Here is a 22,604-nt window from a genome sequence, read left to right as displayed (position 1 = left end):
ACTATGCAAGAAAGGCACCTATAATGCATAGAAAATGAATGCAGCAAGGAAGTGTTCATATTCAAAGCAGTAACCTACAGTATGACAGGGTGTAGTATGGTATGCCGGCGCCGGGCTCCCGGCGACCAGCATACTGGCGCCGGTAGCCCGACCGCCGGCATACCGACAGCGTGGCGAGCACAAATGAGCCCCTTGCGGGCTCGCTGCGTGCGCCACGCTATTTTATTCTCCCTCCAGGGGGGTCGTAGACCCCCACGAGGGAGAAAAAGTGTCGGTATGCCGGCTGTCGGGATTCCGGCGCCGGTATACTGTGCGCCGGAATCCCGACAGTCGGCATACTGAAGACCACCCGTATGACATAGATGGCACTGTAGTAACTACTGTATTGTAAGAGATGAGGGGGCCCCTGCGCAAAGCTCCCCCACATCTGTTGCTGGTGGCTTCCTCCTATAAGTTTTCCTGATGGCAACATCTTTTGGTGATATATTTGGAAAGAAGATGCAAGTGCAGAAAGTACCAAGGACACTGCTAGAGTCTTTGCCATGTGTGTCAGCGCCATCTATCCAAATACATTGCGAGAAAGATGGCGTGCCACTGGGAGCAGTCAGATTCAGGTCAACATAGACCTGAAGCTGAAATTTAGGAAGGGCCTATCATGTGCTGTGCAGGAGGTGTGACCAGCATAGAGTGGGTGTGACTACTGATATCAGGGGGTGACCAAATTCTGGAAAGTGAACCGGAAAACATATTCCACCAGTGAAAGAAGATATATAGATTAGTGTTAATGCTCGGCTGTGCTCTGCCTGATTTCTCAAAGGCACCCTGCCCCCTTAGCAGCGCACTGCTAAAACAGCTTGCCTGCTGCAGTTGCATCTATTCACATTAAACTGAGAACTTGGGGCGAGCCCTGTGCCTCCACAAGTGCTGGGCAAGCCTGCATTAATGACGCCGATAACTGTAGCACGCCCCCAATAGTGATGTCTAGGGGGACGGACCACTCCAATAGTGATGCCGGCATGGTCGCACCCCTTCCTTGGCAAGCAATGCCCCCTTTTTGTACATGCACACGTACAGGCCCATCACCACTGCATCCTGCCGCATCCTATGGGGAACATGATAGACAGGCATATAGTATAGGTGATCACAGTGGCACTCACTTAGCAGTGTGTTAAGACACCAAAACACTATCCATATGTGTACCAGAGTGGAACGCATATGCCACAAGTGGTCATATAAGCCCTTGTATTGGTAAGACTCAAAGAATAATTCCACAGAACTACAGGGTGATTAAAAAGTCGCAGTACACCCTTTTGTTTAAAACAGTTTTTTAAACTGTGCAGGAAATGGGAAAACTGAATACTCCAGTAAGGTATTGGTGAGGTGGCCTATCTTTTAGGGTATGTACCGAGCATGGGTGCCATCTTTAAATCGGCCATCTTGAATCTAAGTCCGTTTGTAGAGATGGAAAGGGGGTTGTATAACATGTCAAACATCATCAGAATTTACTGAAAAGTTTATTGCTGCAAACAGATTTTAAATGGCAGTTATGGTTCAAAAGGTTTTTTTTTTTTAATCACCCTGTATAGTGTAACAGCTGTGGAGAGCATACTGTATCAGGTAGAACACATAAAATAGTATATGTTCTAATAGTAAAACCAATACTACATAACATTAATGTTAAGAAATTGGAAGAGTAATTCAGATATAGCAAAACTCAGTCTCACAAACATATACCAAAGCTTAACGTATTCAGTTATGTATTTGAGAAGCCTCAACATTCACAGAGAAAGCATCATAGCATCCCCATATAGAATTATAAGTCAATAGAATAAACAGCAATCCAGAACCTATTATACGCTCAAACTATGTCAAACCAAACCACCAAAACATTACTTCAGCACCCTATTGGATCTGACCAAACAGGTTACTTTTCAGAGTGCCCACGCAGCAGGCAACGGTGTGCTGGAAGCCAAATATAGTAATATATATGTAGATATAGGTAGTGTCTAAAATAAAAGCTCAAAATCGCTTTGTAAGATCAATGTTTCAGCGCCATTTTATTAAGTGCTTTTCATCAGGATACAGCGATAAGAAGTTATTGCTGTATAGAACACCAGAGTGGTGTGGACTGTAGTAAGATGAAGGGAGGGGTATTGTACCCAGCGCTACACCTTATATGAAAGGATCCTTAGGTTTAGTTTTTAGACACTGCATTACATCATTTATACTTCTACCTATAATTACCCTCTGCACCTACCCGCTCTTCCTCCTCCTTGCCCCGTTCCTTCCTTGTACCAACCACAACAGAACAACAGGTACAGTCACACTGTATTAATAGCTACCTTACACCTGACTGATCTAAGGATTCACCAACGTATAGATTTTCACATTAAGATCTACTTTCATATAAGGTATAGCGTTGGGCATGATCTCTCTCATTTTATCAGGTTATTGCTATTTCCTGACGAAAGCGCTTAATAAAACATCACTGAAACGCTGATCTATGCAATGCTACCTGAGCTTTATTTTAGACGGGAGTGCTGCCGATTTCTACATGTATATATACACACACAACAGTGTATATTCATAACAATTATTTTATTATCATCATCATCAGCAGCAACCATGCAGTCAGCAAGCTCGGCATCTCACCTCAGGAGTATCAGACACTCTGCCAGCTGCTTTCAAGGAGCTGCGAGTCTTGTGACTGTTGCAGTATTACATACTGCTTGCATCAGGTAGAGGTGGTGGTGAGGGCAGCATCTTCGTAATGTCACATGGCGTGGGGGAGGTGCAGAGTCACTTTGTATATGCAGTGTAGTGTATCCTGTTTGATCAAATTTTGCCGGCGGCAACATTTGCTTAGTCGGCGCTGTGGCCGGGTGCAGGTATCGCGGGTCATGGCTTGAGGGGTGCGGTGCCTCAGATGGCCACTGGCAGGCAGTAGGGAAAAATGTGTTCCTGTCTACAGCAGCACAGCAATCCTAAAGGGCCTATTTTCATGGGAGGGCCTGCAGCTGCAGCTCCATCCACCCCATTGTTAATCCAGCCGTGAAGGGGAATATGAATAACTGGGACCATGTACACACTGGCAAATCTCTCCTGGTCCAGGGCTATGTGGTTCAGGGCCCCTTTTGACCAGTGGGAGTTACTATTCCCGCTGAGGTGGAATACACTCAGGGTTAAAAAGTATTTGATTTCAGTTATTCCATTTTCCAAATTTAGGATTACAAAACCAGGATTAAATTGCTTAAAAGAAAATAAACATTTGCCTTCCATTAATATTAGATCATCAGAAACATCTACAATTGCTCTATAAAACAGAGAACGTAGAAGGTCTAGATTTATTGCATTGTTTACAAGAAATAAAGCAATATTGCTGTCTAAGCGCATCAATAAATCAAAGACAGATGTTTATTAAAGATAATTTTAATATTTTACAACTCTCAGTTCATATGAAAAAACCATTAGAGAAAATATCAAAAGATTTTTAATCAATTTAAAAAAAATGCAGATCAAACAAAAAAACAAATCAACAATAGCATGATAGACTCATTGATAGAATTTTAAAGAAAACGGAACAGTCTTCATAATTGTCATTATTAAATATGGGAGCCAGAATAATGAATTTCCTGGTAGTAAGAAGACATAATAAGACTTAAGAAATCACATGTTTGAGACTCATTTCTTCATTCAATATGTTCCTAAAATCCAGATAATATGCTCAAAAAATACTGTACATTTCCAATCGTAATTGATTGAAAACACTGTTCCCCACTCATACTGTGATGAAGGGGGAGATTTAGCAAAGACTGGAGAGAGAAAGTATAGCACCAACCAATCAGCTCCAGTCCCTTTACAAGCTGTGCTTGAAAAATGACAGTTAGGAGCTGATAGATTGGTACTTTCTCTCTCTCTCTCCAAGCTTTGATAACTCTCCATTGGGTCTATTCATGAAGCAGTGAAAAGTGTGGAGAAGTTGCCCATGACAACCAATCAGCATTGAAGTAACATTTATAATTGGCATAGTATAAACTTATACAGAGCAGCTGATTTGTTGCCATGGGTAACTTCTCCACTGGCTCACTTCTCCATAATTTTTACTGCTTCATGAACAGAACCCTAAGTCCTCAGCAGTTTCCTTTTTGATACTGTAAATATTTCTCACCCCCAGGTTTATTTCCTTTACTAATGTTGATTAGAAGATACTGATTCTGGTGCTATCCTCACTAAGGGTTGTAGTTTTGACAGCAAGTAAAAACAATGAATTTCTTTAATCAGTATAGCACAGTGTTTCTCAACTCTCAGGACCCCTAACAGCTCACATTTTCTAAACCACCCAGCAACAGCAACATTTTAAAGATCCACAGGTGACCTGGAAAACATGAACTGTTTGGTGCCCTGAGGACAGAGTTTGAGAACCACCGTTTCAAAAATAAAAAAGGAATACCTTCAAGCAAACATGTCATGAAACACTTCATTAGCACATTCTGCAGAACGCGGAGGGGAGGGGAGGGAGGGGTTTATCCTAACCCAACAGGGGAAAAATAAAGAGCATTGACAGTATGTCCTTCGTACAGATTATGTGGTATTCATCTCACTGTTATTTATATATATGGCACGATATGTGAGTGAAACGGATGAAAATGCCGTCATACTTGCCCACCTGCAAACATTGCAGATACAGTTGGGGAAACAGGGCAACAATGGAAAATACTGTCTGAAGTCGCATATTTGTGAATTTATTCACTGACTTCTAAAAAGCATGAGGATTGTTCAAAAATTTTAGAATGTGTGAGATGTAATAAAAAAAGCGAAATACTGACCTGCCACTAACATAGAAAGAATACCCTAATATTGTGCCGGTATATATAAAGCTTATCCATTTGCTATGAACAAACTACATCACCGAGGCACAACCTATAACAGACAAAGGGTGGTATTCAATTCTTTTCACCCCCTTCCACTCCCATTCTGTTTCTGCTAACGGGCGTGGTATAATCATTTCAGCTTGCTACCCCCCATTACTATGGGCACAATATGCGCAATAACGGGGAACACTTTAGAAAGTATATTGGGCGTGATATATCATTTGAATACCACCCAAAGACTTGTATTTAGGAGATATTGGATCATAATACAATGATGGGCCCCATACGCCTTACCAAAAGGAATTGGCTCCATTTTATGTAGGTCACAGGTCCGCTTTACATGCTAACATTTTTGGGAAAATATTCTAGATTAGGTAGTTAACCTGCGGCTCGCCAACTGTTAATAAACTGCAAGAACTAGCATGGTTGATACTTGTAGTTCCACTATCCATAGCAGCTAGTAAGCAACTTGTAGTTCTTTTTTGTAAAACTACAAGAACAGTTGGTAAGTACTAACATGCCATGCACGGACACTACAACCGGAAAGGTTCTTTAAAATTTGCTGTAGATGACACAGCAAATGTTATGGCACAAAATATGGAAAGCAATTGGTAATTGCAAAAAACAAACAAAAACAAAATATGATAGTTCCTTGGCATTAATGCAACTATATTTTGCTGTTTAAAATGGTGTTTTACAAAAAGGAACAGTCAGCCAACCACAGACTTCACTGTCACATAAGAACACATTCAGCTTACAAAACCTTACCCCTATGAAGTTGGTGGCTCTAGATTATGCCAAACAATAAATGTACATATTAAACTTTAAATAGAAACTTATCCCCTCAGAAAACAATGCATTTGTCAATAAAAATTGTAAGAATTGTAAAAAAATAAGGCACATTTTATATGGTAGTTTGGGAAACAGACAAAATTATTCAGAATTTGTGATTTTCTAAATCTATATATTCAAAATCAATGCAGTAATTGCACATATCCCAAACGGAGGTGTAATAAACTCGAATGCTGTCCAGTGATTTTTAACATTTCAGACAGAAAACTGAAGTGAAGGATAAAGAAAAGAAAAAGGACTACAGATTGTTTTTAAACAAAATATGTGCAATCAAAATATTATTTCAAATACTTTTCTATAGATTTGTTTTTATGAGGTCCCATTTCCCTTAATATTTTGGTAACACTTTAAAGTTATGTTGTAAGCGATTCTTATTATATCAGTAAATAATTTTAGTCAGCGACTAAATCACAACTAACCAGTAGCAATAAATGTGACAATTGTTGGCTCTAAAAATGATATTAAACATATCAATGGATAAACCAATACATAAAACCAATAGATATTATGCATGGTTGACTTTACAGTAAATGGCAATGATTTATTATATTTAGACATCATATTAAAGCATATTTGGATGATAGGTCACATTTAATTCAAATTTCTATACTAAAAATTTAGAAATACTGGGACTTGATTAATAGTGTGGTGCAAAGGGCAATATTGTTCTGTAACCCATAGCAACCGCTACTTAGTATTCTTGCAGAATCATACTAATGAAAGATATGTTTTGATTAGTAGACTGCTACTGTTACTTTGCAATACTGTAAGAATCATTAAATGAGCTCCTTTCACTTTTCATTATTAATCAGAACTATTTGTCCCCCGCTGCAAGTCAAGTGCCTTTCAAATATATATCTTATAAAGCATATTTCTTCATTTGCAGAATTTGATTTTATAAATTAATGAGACAAACATGAAGAAAGCAAATCATTAACCCATTAAACCCGAGAAAACAGAAGCTAAGCTTTTCTCTCAGGCTAAAAACAAACAAAACAAAAAAAAATGAACAAAACATTTTTTGTTCTCCATATACTATGCAACAGATGGTGGTTAAAACATGGCTTTCCTTGGAGGTGTTTTCCACAGAAAAACGTGAAAGCAAATCATTAGTGTCCAGGAGCTGGCGTAACAATGTGCTTCTTTATTGCATGTTGCGCTTTCCAAGTTCATCTCAGTTTTATTCGGAATGTGCTGATGTCCATGGGGTTCATTTCAATTGCACTTAAGTTGAGAGTGTCTGAAGATGAGTACATCAAGGATAAACTGGATGGTTTCAGGCTCTCAACTTTGAAACCACTAAAAAACTGATGAACTGGAATCTGAAATAAATAAAGTAAGTCAATTCTACAATGTGTTGCTTCACATCAAGTTTCAGACTTGGTCTTAAATACAGATTTTTATATATATATATATATATTTTCATTCATTCATGTGATGTCTATTGCTGTTATGCCGCACTACACAGGTTAATTAAACACAATAAATTTGGTCTAAAATCACGGAGCCAGAAAAACACAATCCTTCTATAGTTTAATATCAAACTTAAATATAGTTGACTTGTGCCAATAATTAATTATGTAGATTGTACGCTCTTCACTGCAGTAATAGTGCACTGGGGCCCAGATGAATCAAAACGTGGAGAGAGATAAAGTAGCATCCAATCAGCTCCTGTCATGTTACAGGATGTTCAATTTGGTCAAGAAATTTCAAGGCATCAGAATAAGATTTTAGCCCACTGGTACACTATTAATGCTTGTCTAATCAATGTAAATCGTTAGCACTGAATCTTTTATGCCAGTGCTGTACGGCTAGAGGCATCTGGCTCATTCAGAAAGCAAAACAAATGAGCTCCATCTGTGTGAGCGGTTTTACAAAAATGTTTTAAAGCACGACCTCAGAAGGCAATGACGCAGGCTTGGGCAATCTGTGTCATTACAGGTGATGTAACTGCAAGTCTCCAGATCACAATCTGTTCCACAACAGTAGAAAACTATAGATTGCATACCTCAATAGTGTCAGTATTTAAGCAAAACGTAACATATCTCTATATATATATATCTCTATATATATATATATATATCTCTATATATATATATATATATATATATATCTATATCATTTTAAAAAGACTTTTCTTGCTTAAAATACCTTTCCCTGAGATGTAGAGCAATACATTCCAAGATCTTTGTTTGCGAATTTGCAGTCAAATCCTTTTCTGTGGAGAATAAGAGCCGCCTCTTCTGATGGCCCCACCTTAAAGTAAACCCAGAGGAAAATTAAGTGATTAATGAATAGTATCTTTTTATCATATTTTTCTATTTACAGAAGTCATATAAAACAGCAGGTCTCACTCCCCTCTAAGAGACTGTAGGGTAGCACTGTGAAGCTGGGGGCAGGCATATTTATAGGATGCAACTTGTGTGCTATAACCCAGCGCACTGCAGCTGTATGATGTAATCACACCACGGTGGGCAGAGCAAGAAAACAGGAACACAGTCCACACAATGGGTATAAAATATAATTTATCTTTCTAACTCTGTTACAGGGAGCTTGCCAGACTCTTCACAGGTGACTACCTGCTTTTTGGGAATGTCCTGGACAGAGATGATAAGTATGGTAAATGAGTGAGAGTTTTAGAAAGTGAGATATTTGGTAAGGTCTTTCAGTTTTTTTTTAAAGTGGCAATCATTTACACTGCAAAACCAGGTGGATCAGGCTGTGTAAATGATTGCCACTTTAAAAAACACGGCAAAACCTTACCAAATCTCTCACTTTTTGAAACTCTCACTCTATTACATTTGGCCCAAGGTGTAATTTTCTCTAGCATCCATAAGGGTTATTGGGGAATCTAGTACGATGGGGTATAGACGGGGTCCAAAGGAGCCGGTGCATTTTAAATTTTCTTCCCTGAGTGTGCTGGCCCCTCCCCTCTATGCCCCCTCCAACAGGCAGTTTAGAAAAAAGTGCCCTCAGGAGAGGATGCACATCTCTGAGCTCCAGAGAGTTTTCTTCAATTTCTTTTTAATGTTAGTTATTTTCGGTATGCTGTTTGGGCAACAGCATACCTGCAACGTGGGAGTTGGGGGGGTGGGGGGCGGTCACCGGCCTTGCGAGGTGCAGAGCCATTTCCCCACTGCAGGACCACCGTCCTGAGGGGTTGATGTTCAGCAGGGGAACTGCACCTTGGCTGTCACAACCGCAGCACGCCGCACACCCCTAACACTGCCTGAAGGTAACGTCTGTGGTAAGTACAAACCGGGGGGGCCCCGCCAGGTGGGTCCCCCCGTTCAATGCGCAGCTGAATGCGGGCTCGGCATACGGGGCCCTTCTGGAGGTGTACCACTAGGGTCCCCCGTGTAGACTGGCTAACAATCGCCTGAACTAGCACTTGTGTTACGTTTTTGAGCAAACTGGAGACATTGCCAGTATAAATAATCACTATAGCTCCAGGGCCATTGGAGGGGGCGGAGCTACCTCAGAGCAGGACCAGCGTCATTTTGGCACCTTCCTCTGCTTAATGCAGCCACAGACAGCGCTTCCTGCCTTACAAGCCATGCTGGAACACTGGTACAGGATATAGAAAAGGGGGAGAGCCGCTATTGTACACTACCTGGGTCCTCTACAGGACAGACATAGTAGTGTTTACGGTGATATAGTTAGCTGTCCGCCTCACTGGGGCTGTACAGCTAGGGGTGTGCTGGTGTCCTTCTCTCTGTGTGTCTCCTCTAACATACAGTAAGGGCGGGCTTGATATATATTACTGTCTGTGTGTACGTGTATGTTATTGTGCTTACTGTGAAACATGGGTAAACACAAGCTGTGCAGTGTATGTCACACTAGATTCTCTCCAGTATCACCTGATTCTGTTTCTTGTGAACAATGCAGCCAATCTTCACAAATCAGTGAAGGGGCTGGAGGAAAGGGCCCAGAGCCCGCATGGCTGGGGTCCCTGAAAAATATGATGTCTGATATATAATCCCAGCTCACTGCAAATATACAGAAAACACAGCTACTACAACAGGCTGTTGCAGATTTAGCTGCTAGGGCAGATGTTACACAGCCCCCATCCTCCCCTGCAGGACCACAAAAGCGTGTTTTGCCTGCTCTACTATCTGACACAAATGAGGATATACAGGAGGATGGGGAGGACTTGGACCCCGTTAGTGGCGATACCGATTCTGCTCAGGGTATTGAACCCCTAATTCTGGCTACACGTGTTAAAGCTCCCTCTAGAGGACGCTGCATCACAGCAGTCGTTTTTCTTTACACAAAACAAGCCTAATGTCACTTTCACCGATTCTGCAGAGTTAGATGACCTATTGAAATTAGCCTGGAGAAATCCAGACAAAAAATTCCAAGTGTCCAAAAAGTTTTTGCGCACTTTCCCATGTGCTCCTGAAGGTAGGAAATTTTGGGAGGAACCCCCGGGTGTTGATGTATCAGTCTCTCGACTGTCCACAAAGGTGGTGATGCCTACCCCGGGCTCCTTTACTATAAAGGATCCTGGGGATAGGAAAATAGAAGCTACACTAAATTCTATTTACATGGCAGCAGATGTCTTGCAACGGCCGGTCATTGCGGGTTGTTGGATGACCCATGCCATTCATTCATGGGCCACTCAAATTCAGGAGGGCCTCTCTGGGTTTATGCCTCTGGTCACCATGGTGACCCTCCTAAAGCACATTCAGGACACTACACGTGTCCTCTGTGATTCTCTTAAGGAGATGGTGAACATTAATGCTAGGACCTCTGCCATGGCAGTGTCTGCACGCTGGGCCTTGTGGTTGAGTCAGTGGATAGCGGATGCGGAATCCAAACGAAGTGTGGAATCCCTCCCCTTTTCAGGGGAATGGCTCTTTGGGGTTGAGTTGGATACGTGAATGTCCAAAGTTATGGCTGGGAAATCCACGTTTCTCCCCTCTGGGGCCCCACTGGCGAGATGCTCCTACCAGGGGCAGTCTGTACAATCCTTTCGGTCTCACAGATTTCAATATAAGGCCAGAGGTGCCTCCAATGTGACTAGGGGCACCAGAGATAAGTCAAGAAAGCCTGCAAGCACCAGTTCTCAGGAACAGACCACCAGTTCTGCTTCCACTAAGGCTTCAACATAACTGTGCCCACCCACCCCGAGGGGATCTCGAGGTGGGAGCTCGACCGTCACTTCAGCCATGTCTGGGAGGCTTCCTGCCAGGATACCTGGGTCAGGGATCTCGTTTCTCACGGCTACAAGCTGGAGTTTGACAGTGCTCCTTCCCAACGATTTTTCAAATAAAGCTTACCAGTTTTGGAAGATATGCAGGTTATGTTGCAACAGGCCATCCTGAGGCAAGGGTTATTACTCCAACCTGTTTGTGGTACCGAAACCGGATGGCTCAGTAAGACCCATTTTGAATCTAAAGTCCCTGAATCCTTACCTGAAGGTGTTCAAGTTCAAAATGGAATCCTTGCGAGCAGTGATTGCGGGCCTGGAAGAACAGGAATTCATGGTTTCCTTGGATCTCAAGGACGCCTACCTCCATGTTCCGATTTGGCCAACTCATCAGGCGTACCTGAGGTTTACCCTGCTGGACGATCACTACCAATTCCAGGCACTGCCCTTCGGCCTGTCCACAGCTCCGAGGGTGTTCACAAAGGTGATGGCGGAGATGATGTTCCAGCTCCGGGTCCAGGGAGTCAATATTGTCCCTTACCTGGACGATCTTCTGATGCCAGGACTTTTCAGCTGGCTCTCCTGAGCAAATGGTCCGGATCACATCTTCAGATGCACCAGATGATACGGCTGTCGCCTCAAGCCAGGATTTCCCTCCAGTGGTGGCTGCAATCCTCCAATCTCCTGGAAGGCCGGAGTTTCGGGATTCAGGATTGGATCCTCCTCACAACGGATGCAAGTCTGAAAGGATGGGGAGCTGTCACCCAAGGAGCGCAGTTCCAGGCAGGTGGTCAGTCCACGAAGCCCTCCTTCCGATCAACATTCTGGAACTTCAGACGATCTACAATGCTCTGCTTTAGGCCTCTCCTCTGCTCAAGGATCACAAGATCCAAGTACAGTCGGTCAACGCCATAGCAGTGGCATATATCAATCGGCAAGGAGGAGCAAAAAGCAGAGCCTGCATGTGAGAGAGGTTACAAATACTTCTCTGGACGGAAAGAAATGCAAGAGCAATGTCGGCAATCTTCATTCCGGGTGCGGACAACTGGGAAGCGGATTTCCAGAGTCGTCACGATCTCCACCTGGGGGAGTGGGGTCTCCACCAGCAGGTGTTCCAACGGATCGTCCACCGATGGGGCTACCCACAGATAGACATGATGGCTTCTTGTCAACAAGAAGCTTCATTGGTATTGCTCACGAACCAGGGACCCTCAGGCGAGGACAGTAGATGCACTGACGTCGCCTTGGTCTTACCGGCTGGTCTACCTATTTCCTCCAATTCCGTTGCTCCCAAGGGTGCTCAAGCGCATCAGACATCAGGGAGTCCAGGCAATTTGGATTGGCCTCGGAGGGCGTGGTACGCATATCTTATGGACATGTCCATCGAATACCCTTGGCCTCTACCTCTCAGAAGAGATCTACTTCAACAAGGACCATTCGTCTACCCGGACTTACGGCGACTTCGTTTGATGGCATGGAGGTTGAGTGGAAAATCCTAGCTCACAAAGGCCCTTCCAAAAAGGCCAGGAAACTTGTGATGTCAAAACACTATCATCATATCTGGAGAAGATATGTCTCTTGGTGCAAGGAACGCACTTATCCGCTTGCGGAGTTCCACTTGGGATGTTTCTTACGTTTCCTGCAGGCTGGTGTGGATAAGGGTTTACGGCTGAGTTCCATTAAGGTCCATATTTCAGCTCTCTCCATTTTCTTCCAGAAGAAATTGGCAGTATTGCCAGAAGGTCAGACCTTCTTGCAGGGAGTACTCCACATACAAGCTCCTTTTGTGCCGCCTACGGCACCCTGGGATTTGAATGTAGTGTTGGAATTTCTACAGTCCTCCTGGTTTGAACCTCTGCTGATGGTAGAAGACAAGTACCTCATGTGACGGTGATGTTACTGGCCCTGGCTTCTGCTCGACGTGTCTCAGAATTAGGGGCCTTATCGTGCAAAAGTCTATACTTGGTCTTTTACGAGGACAGAGCGGAGCTTCCTGACTAAGGTTGTCTGTGCGTTTCACCTGAATCAACCTATTGTGGTTCCGTCCAGTTCAGATACTTCTGCTCCTCCGGAGGCATTGCTGTGCGTGCCTTAAAAATCTATGTCAAGTGCACAGCTCGTATCAGATAGACGGATTCCTTGTTCGTGCTCTATGATGCACAGAAAAAAGGTTACAGGCTTCGAAACAGTCCATTGCTCATTGGATAAGGCTTACTATCCAACAAGGCTATGTGTCAGCAGCCTTACCTGTTCCTAAGTCTCTGAAGGTCCACTCTACAAGATCAGTTGGCTCCTCCTGGGTGGCTGCCCGTGGAGTCTCGGCCTTGCAATTATGCCGAGCTGCTACCTGGTCGGGGAAGAACACCTTTGTAAAGTTCTACAAATTTGATATCTGGCCAAAGAGGATACCCAGTTTGGGCAGGCAGTGCTGCAGCAGTCTCCGCCCATTCTGGAAGCTTTGGGACGTCCCCATCGTACTTAGTCTCCCCAATATCCCTTATGGATGATAGAGAAAATAGGATTTTAATTACCTACCAGTAAATCATCTCTCATAGTCCATAAGGGATATTGGGCACCCGCCTCAGTGCGTTGACTTTTCTGCAGGTTCTCTTTTATGTGGTTGCCTGTTCAGCTGTTTCCAGCCATTGCTGGTCATTGTATGTTAGTGGTGTACTGGCTTATAAATCTCACCACTCTTTGTTGTCAAGTTTCCTTCGCTCACATATGTCCTTTTCGCCTTCGGGCACGTTTTTACCTATAACTGCCTGTGAGAGGAGGAATAGATGGGAGGAGCCAGCACACCCAGTTGAAGAAATTTAAAGTGCACCGGCTCCTTTGGACCCCATCTATACCCCATCGTACTAGATTCTCCAATATCCCTTATAGACTACGACAAAAGGTTTTACCGGTAGGTAATTAAAATCCTATTTTTTTCCACTCTCTTGTCAGCACAATCACACCAGGGGTTATTTACCGACCGTGATCTAAAGGGCAGTAACCTCCACAGTCACTGTTAGAAAATTGTACCCAATACAAAGGGCATGGAGGGTGAGTAGCGATCACTTCTAAGCAAATTTGACATTTGGCCGAGTGGGCAAAAGGTGCAAAACACAGTGCCGTTGCAAGTGTTTACATGCCGCAGCAACGACAATTCTCACCCTTCACCTGGAATTGAATTCCCCCTATAGAGTGCTTAAAAACAGGCAATGAGGGTTTAAAGGAATTTTACTAGTAAAATCAATGCAAGTGGCAGGGGTGTGGATCATTAGATCGACAGTGTCTAGGTCGACAATGTTTAGATCGACCACTATAGGTGGACATTCACTAGGTCGAAAGGGTTTCTAGGTTTCCTAGAAACCCTGTTGACCTATAGTGGTCGACCTAAACATTGTCGACCTAGACAGTGTCGATCTTCAGACCGGATCCAGAGTGGCAGGTATCACGTCTACTGCCCTCTTGTCCTGGACCACTAGCTGCAGTTCGCCACATTAAAGCCTTAATTATAGTCTGACCTCCTGCCCGTCTATGCCTGGACTCAGCACTGTGCAATGCCAATATAAGATACATAGCGTGTTTTATGTGGGAATACCTCTAGCACATAAAAAAGCAATGTGTTCAGAAGCTGTCCCTTTTTGATTGAAGACACAAGAGTGAGTTTTTAACTACCAACCATACAAAGCACACTAATTAGTGGAAGCCATCACATTCATTGGGAGCAATTAAAAAGACTTATGTGAAAGAAATAAAGATTTCCGTTAGGGATTGCAGGAACCTGAATACGTGGACTGTTGTTTTAACCTTTTTTTGCCAGCTCATTGCATTTACATCTACATTAATTACATTTAACTTAAACAATTTGTGAAAAGTAATGACTGAATTTAAGTGTTTAGCAGTGCATATAAATGTCCATAGTGTATGTGATTCAAGAGACAAAAACCTGCAGTGTTTACAAACAGATTGCGGGGCCCATTCATCACCACTTATGGACCAGCTGCACATGTGTAACTCTAACAGGCCTATTCCTTAGCGGCCACACATTTCAAACATGCGCACTAACTGCCGGCTCAGGTCCAGCAGTGTAACCATTAAACCACTACTAACTGGTGCGGCAGTACGGATGGTGTAATGGTTAGCATTACTGCCTCACAGCACTGAGGTCATGGGTTCGATCCCCAGCATGGCCCTAACTGTGCGGAGTTTGTATATTCTCCTTGTACTTGCGTGGGTTTCCTCCAGGTACTCTGGTTTCCTCCTACAATCCCAAAAATATACTGGCAGGTTAATTGGCTCCCAACAAAATTAACCCTAGTGTGAATGTGTCTGTGTGTACATGTAGTAGGGAAAAATAAGATTTTACTTACCGGTAAATCTATTTCTCGTAGTCCGTAGAGGATGCTGGGGACTCCGTAAGGACCATGGGGAATAGACGGGCTCCGCAGAAGACATGGGCACTTTAAGAAAGAATTTAGATTCTGGTGTGCTCTGGCTCCTCCCTCTATGTCCCTCCTCCAGACCTCAGTTAGAGAAACTGTGCCCGGAAGAGCTGACAGTACAAGGAAAGGATTTTGGTAATCCAGGGCAAGATTCATACCAGCCACACCAATCACACCGTATAACTTGAGATAAACATACCCAGTCAACAGTATGAACAACAACAGAGCAACTGGTCAACCCTGATGCAACCATAACATAACCCTTATTTAAGCAATAACTATATACAAGCATTGCAGAAGAAGTCCGCACTTGGGACGGGCGCCCAGCATCCACTACGGACTACGAGAAATAGATTTACCGGTAAGTAAAATCTTATTTTCTCTAACGTCCTGGTGGATGCTGGGGACTCCTTAAGGACCATGGGGATTATACCAAAGCTCCCAAACGGGCGGGAGAGTGCGGATGACTCTGCAGCACCGATTGAGCAAACACAAGGTCCTCCTCGGCCAGGGTATCAAACTTGTAGAACTTTGCAAAAGTGTTTGAACCTGACCAAGTAGCCGCTCGGCAAAGTTGTAATGCCGAGACCCCTCGGGCAGCCGCCCAAGAAGAGCCCACCTTCCTAATGGAATGGGCCTTAACTGATTTTGGCAGCGGCAATCCAGCCGCCGAATGAGCCTGCTGAATCGTGTTACAGATCCAGCGAGCAATAGTCTGCTTTGAAGCAGGAGCACCAAGCTTGTTGGAAGCATACAGGATAAACAAAGACTCTGTTTTCCTGACCCTAGCCGTTCTGGCTACATAAATCTTCAAAGCCCTGACTACATCAAGCAACTCGGAATCCTCCAAGTCCGTATTAGCCACAGGCACCACAATAGGTTGGTTTATATGAAAGGATGAAACCACTTTCGGCAGAAACTGTGGACGGGTCCGCAATTCTGCTCTATCCGCATGGAAAACCAGGTAGGGGCTTTTATGTGACAAAGCCGCCAACTCTGACACACGCCTAGCCGAAGCCAAGGCTAATAGCATGACCACCGTCCACGTGAGATATTTCAACTCCACCATTTTGAGTGGTTCAAACCAGTGGGATTTCAGGAAACTCAACACCACGTTAAGATCCCAAGGTGCCACTGGAGGCACAAAAGGGGGCTGAATATGCAGCATTCCCTTTACAAACGTCTGAACTTCAGGTAGAGAAGTCAACTCCTTTTGAAAGAAAATGGATAGGGCCGAAATCTGGACCTTAATGGATCCAAATTTTAGGCACAAATTCACTCCTGACTGTAGGAAGTGAAGGAAACGGCCCAGCTGGAATTCCTCCGTAGGGGCATTCCTGGCCTCACACCAAGCAACATATTTTCGCCATATACGGTGATAATGTTGAGCTGTCACGTCCTTCCTAGCCTTTATCAGCGTAGGAATGACCTCCTCCGGAATGCCTTTCTCCGCTAGGATCCGGTGTTCAACCGCCATGCCGTCAAACGCAGCCGCGGTAAGTCTTGGAACAGACAGGGCCCCTGTTGCAACAAGTCCTGTCTTAGAGGAAGAGGCCACGGGTCCTCTGTGAGCATTTCTTGCAGATCTGGCTACCAAGTCCTTCGTGGCCAATCTGGAACAATGAGTATCGTTCTCACTCCTCTTTTTCTTATTATTCTCAGCATCTTGGCTATGAGAGGAAGAGGAGGAAATACATAGACCGACTGGAACACCCACGGTGTCACCAGGGCGACTACAGCTATCGCCTGAGGGTCTTTTGACCTGGCGCAATACCTCTGTTGTTTTTTGTTGAGGCGGGATGCCATCATGTCCACCTGTGGCAGTACCCACCGACTCGCAGTCTGTGCGAAGACTTCCTGATGAAATCCCCACTCTCCCGGGTGGAGGTCGTGTCTGCTGAGGAAGTCTGCTTCCCAGTTGCCCACTCCCGGGATGAACACTGCTGACAGTGCGCTTACGTGATTTTCCGCCCAGCGAAGAATTCTGGTGGCTTCCGCCATCGCTACCCTGCTCCTTGTGCCACCTTGTCGGTTTACATGAGCCACTGCGGTGATGGTGTCTGACTGAATCAGAACCGGTTGGTCGCGAAGCAGGGTCTCCGCTTGACGTAGGGCGTTGTATACGGCCCTTAGTTCCAGGATGTTGATGTGAAGGCAAGTCTCCTGACTTGACCACAGACATTGGAAATTTCTTCCCTGTGTGACTGCTCCCCACCCTCGGAGGCTTGCATCCGTGGTCACCAGGACCCAGACCTGAATGCCGAATCTGCGGCCCTCGAGAAGGTGAGCACTCTGCAGCCACCACAGGAGAGACACCCTGGCCCTGGGGGATAGGGTGATTAACCGATGCATCTGAAGATGTGATCCGGACCACTTGTCCAGTAAGTCCCATTGAAAGGTCCTCGCATGGAACCTGCCGAAGGGAATGGCCTCGTATGATGCCACCATCCTTCCCAGGACTCGAGTGCAGTGATGCACTGACATCTGTTTTGGTTTTAATAGGTTCCTGACCAGTGTTATGAGCTCCTGAGCTCTCTCTATCGGGAGATAAACCCTTTTCTGGTCTGTGTCTAGAATCATGCCTAGGAAAGGCAGATGAGCCGTAGGAACTAACTGCGACTTTGGAATATTTAGAATTCAGCCGTGTTGCCGTTACACTTCCAGAGAAAGTGATACGCTGTAAAGCAACTGCTCTCTTGATCTCGCTTTTATGAGGAGATCGTCCAAGTACGGGATAATTGTGACACCTTGCTTCCGCAGGAGCACCATCATTTCCGCCCTTACCTTGGTGAAGATTCTCGGGGCCGTGGAGAGACCAAACGGCAACGTCTGAAATTGGTAATGACAATCCTGTACCGCAAATCTGAGGTACGCCTGATGAGGTGGATAAATGGGGACATGAAGGTATGCATCCTTTATGTCCAGAGACACCATAAAATCTCCCCCTTTCAGGCTTGCGATGACCGCTCTTAGCGATTCCATCTTGAACTTGAACCTTTTCAGGTATATGTTCAGGGATTTTAAATTCAATATGGGTCTGACCGAACCGTCCGGTTTCGGGACTACAACATGGTCGAATAATAACCCCCTCCTTCAACAACCTTGACCACCACCTGTTGAAGATACAATTTGTGAATTGCAGTTAACACTATTTCCCTCTCGTGGGGGGAAACCGGCAGGGCCGTCGGTGAGGGGGCATCTCCTCAAAGTACAGCTTGTATCCCTGAGACACAATATCTATTGCCCAGGGATCCAACAGGGAGTGAACCCACCGCTGAAATTTCGAAGACGTGCCCCCACCGGGCCTAGCTCCGCCTGTGGAGCCCCAGCGACATGCGGTGGATTTTGTAGAGGCCGGGGAGGACTTCTGTTCCTGGGAACTAGCTGTGTTGTGCAGGTTCTTTCCTCTGCCCCTGCCTCTGGCAAGAAAGGACGCACCTCGGACCTTCTTGTTTCTTTGTGATCGAAAGGACTGCATTTGATAATGTCGTGCTTTCCTAGGCTGTGCTGGAATATAAGGCAAAAGATCAGAATTACCAGCTATAGCTGTGGAGACCAGGTCCGAAATCCCTTCTCCACACAATCCTCAGCCTTGTAAGGTAAACCTTCCAAATGCCTCTTAAGTCGGCATCACCTGTCCATTGCAAGTTCCACAGGACACGTCAAGCAGAAATCGACATAGCGTTGACTCTAGAACCCAGTAGACTAATGTCTCTTTGGGCATGTTATATATATATATATATATATATATATATATCTATATCTAAGACAGCATCTTTTATATATCTATCTATATATCTATCTATATCTATCTATCTATCTATCTATCTATCTATCTATCTATCTATCTATATATATATATATATATATATATATATATATATATATATACATACACATACTAGGGTCTCAATCTCTGCTGATAAGGTATCTGTCCACGCTGCTACAGCGCTATAAACCCATGCCGGCACAATCGCTGGTCTGAGTAGTGTACCAGAATGTGTGTAAATGGACTTCAAAGTACTTTTACTGCATGCTATCTGCAGGATCCCTGAGGATAGCTGTTAAGTCAGCGCTACCTTTTGGGCAAACGTGACACCCTAGGGGAAGATTCCCATCGTATCCTGGCCCTAGTAGGGAAAGGATACTCCCTGAGAATTCTTTGTGGGAAACTGCAGTCTCTTGTCTGGAGATATCCGCTCTTTTTCTTCATGAGGAGGGAAATTTACCTCAGCTTTCTTCCCCTTAAACATGTGTACCCTTGTGTCAGGGACAGATGAGTCATCAGTGATATGCAAAACATTTTTTATTACAATAATCATTGCATTATCGTAGTCGACACTGGAGTCAGACTCCGTGTCAATATCAGTGTCTATTATTTTGGATAGTGAGCATTGAGAGACTCTGAAGGTCTCTGCGACATAGGGACAGACATGGGTAGATTCCCTGTCTGTTCTCTAATCTTTTGTGCCATAAATTTACCTTAGCACTTAATTTCACATATCCAAACAGGTGTCTGCGTTGTCGACGGAGACACCACTCACACACACATTTGCTCCATCTCCTCCTTAGGGGAGCCTTTTACCTCAGACATGTCGACACACACGTACCGACACACCACACACTCAGGGAATGCTCATCTGAAGACAATTCCCCCACAAGGCCCTTTGGAGAGACAGAGAGAGAGTATGCCAGCACACACCCCAGCGCTATAAACCCAGGAATAACACAGTAACTTAATGTTAACCCAGTAGGGGTGGTCTTCTGTTTGCCGGCGGTCGGGCTCCCGGCGCTCAGTATACCGGCGCCGGGAGCCCGACAGCCGGAATACCGACAATTATTTTCCCTCGTGGGGGTCCACGACCCCCATAGAGGGAGAATAAAATAGTGTGGCGCGCGTAGCGCGCCACCGTGCCCGTAGCGTGGCGAGCGCAGCGAGCCCGCAAGGGGCTCATTTGCGCTCGCCAAGCTGTCGGTAAGCCGGCGGTCGGGCTCCCGGCGCCGGGATGCTGGTCGCCGGGAGCCCGACCGCCGGCCAGCCGTAGTGAACCCCCCAGTAGCTGCTGTTTATATAGATTTTTGCGCCTAATTATGTGCCCCCCCTCTCTTTTTACCCTCTTCTACCGTGTATCTGCAGGGGAGAGCCTGGGGAGCTTCCTCTCAGCGGAGCTGTGGAGAAAAAATGGCGCAGGTGAGTGCTGAGGAAGAAGCCCCGCCCACTCGACGGCGAGCTTCTGTCCCGCTTAAATATACATTTTCTTGGCGGGGGCTCATACATATATACAGTACCCAACTGTATATATGTGTACTTTTGCCCAACGAGGTCCATATGCTGCCACGGGCGCCCCCCCCTGCGCCCTGCACCCTTACAGTGACCGGAGTATGTGAGGTGTGTGGGGGCAATGGCGCACAGCTGCAGTGCTGTGCGTTACCTCAGTGAAGAACGGAGTCTTCTGCCGCCGATTTCGAAGTCTTCTTGCTTCTCATACTCACCCGGCTTCTGTCTTCCGGCTCTACGAGGGGGGCGGCTGCGCGGCTCTGGGATCGGACGACGAGGGTGAGATCCTGTGTACGATCCCTCTGGAGCTAATGGTGTCCAGTAGCCTAAGAAGCAGGACCTAGCTTCAGAGAGTAGGGCTGCTTCTCTCCCCTCTGTCCCACGATGCAGGGAGTCTGTTGCCAGCAGAGCTCCCTGAAAATAAAAGACCTAGCAAAATACTTTCTCACAGCAAGCTCAGGAGAGCTCACTGAACAGCACCCAGCTCGTCCGGGTACAGTCTCAAACGGAGGTCTGGAGGAGGGACATAGAGGGAGGAGCCAGAGCACACCAGAATCTAAATTCTTTCTTAAAGTGCCCATGTCTCCTGCGGAGCCCGTCTATTCCGCATGGTCCTTACGGAGTCCCCAGCATCCACTAGGACGTTAGAGAAATAGATTGTAAGCTTCACTGGGACAAATATTCTCTGTAAAGCGCTGCGGAATGTGTGCGCTATATAAATAACTGGAAATAAATAATAATAATAATAAATAACTGGTGGTGAAATAGGCTGTGTTAGGGCTTGCAGGGACAGATCATTTTCAGAGCAATACAGAATTACTCCGGTACTATTGTATCCGCCGCTCCAACTTGCAGCATGATGGATACATAATTTGAGAGGCTTTATAGGTATATTGATAAATATATGCTCCTAAGGGCAGCCCAGATGGGCCCAGTGGTTCTTATCTGCCAGCAAAATCTATGTTTCTATGTAAACGCCTCAAATAATACTTTACAGCTCTCACTCATAAAACTTTAACTCATTAAAGACAGCTCACTGTACATGTAGTGAATGCTATCCTTGCTGCCATAAATGCAGCAGCTACACACATACTTTTTAAACTATTGTAAACTACCCAAATGAAGTATCTGAAACAAGGAAAATCAGATAATACATTTCAGGATATGATTCTAGTGTCATACTATTAATACGACACTAGCATACTGGCATACTCCTTTGTGCTTTACAATTAGGTACAAAGTATTATAACAAGACTGGGTATTGACAGACAAAGGAAAGAAGGTCCTGCTCACCAGTTAAGTACTACATAAAGAAAGTGCTTTGTGGGCTGTGTGATCATGTTATACATCAATGTTGGCAACAAGTTTGGCCAGGAATCAGATGGCTGGATCAAGTATAGAAGCAACACATGTAAATTTTGTTTGAACTGTACAGAAGGGAAGTAATTAGAAAGAATAGCTTTGGGAGCTTAAGTGGGTGGTTCTGAAATTTGATAAGTTTGTATGAATAGGTGAATTTTTAGGAAGCACTTGATGGTTTGGAGGCTAGGGGTAAGTCTGGGCAAAGAAGGGCAATCGACAGAGTGGAGGCAACCCAGAATAAAGAATGGAAGCAGGAATGGGAGCAGAGTTTGAATGACAGATTCAGACCTTGTGCAGAGCGGAAGGGGCGAGTTAGGAATGTTTTGAAGACAATAGAGATGTATATTGGTGTAGTGTTGCTTAAGGCCTAGTACGTTGGTAGAAGTGTTTTATATTGGGCTCAAGATACAGGCAGTCAATGTAAGGATGACCGTGCAGAGCAGCAGAAAAAAAAGTTTTGCAGGGAAAATCATAGGACAGCTCAGAGCCAAGGATGACACCTAGGTAGCAAGCTCAATAGGAAGGGTTGTGTTGTCAACAGAGATGTCAGGTCTTGAGGTAGCAAGAGGACATCCTGGATGAAATAACAGAAAGACAGTCATTGGCACGGGCAATTACATAGTGAGAGAGATCCAGAGAGGATACATTTGGATACC

General features: G+C 44.8%; 1 protein-coding gene across 1 annotated transcript in view; it reads right to left on the bottom strand.

Annotated features, from left to right (window-relative positions):
• Window positions 1-3,413: 3,413 nt before the first annotated feature.
• MAN2A1 (mannosidase alpha class 2A member 1) overlaps window positions 3,414-22,604 on the bottom strand; it is a 309,002-nt gene continuing 289,811 nt past the window's right edge. Inside the window, exons 21-22 of the mRNA XM_063964104.1 lie at window positions 7,875-7,979; window positions 3,414-7,045 (exon numbers count right to left, since the gene is read on the bottom strand). Of these exons, the coding sequence (XP_063820174.1) occupies window positions 6,893-7,045; window positions 7,875-7,979 (258 nt within the window). The 3' untranslated portion in view covers window positions 3,414-6,892. The remainder of the gene's footprint in view (window positions 7,046-7,874; window positions 7,980-22,604) is intronic.

The sequence above is a fragment of the Pseudophryne corroboree genome, chromosome 1 (assembly GCF_028390025.1).
Source record: "Pseudophryne corroboree isolate aPseCor3 chromosome 1, aPseCor3.hap2, whole genome shotgun sequence".
Classification (NCBI taxonomy): Eukaryota; Metazoa; Chordata; class Amphibia; order Anura; family Myobatrachidae; genus Pseudophryne; species Pseudophryne corroboree.
Note: the sequence above shows the minus strand (reverse complement) of the source record. Positions and strands in the feature narration are given on the sequence as shown.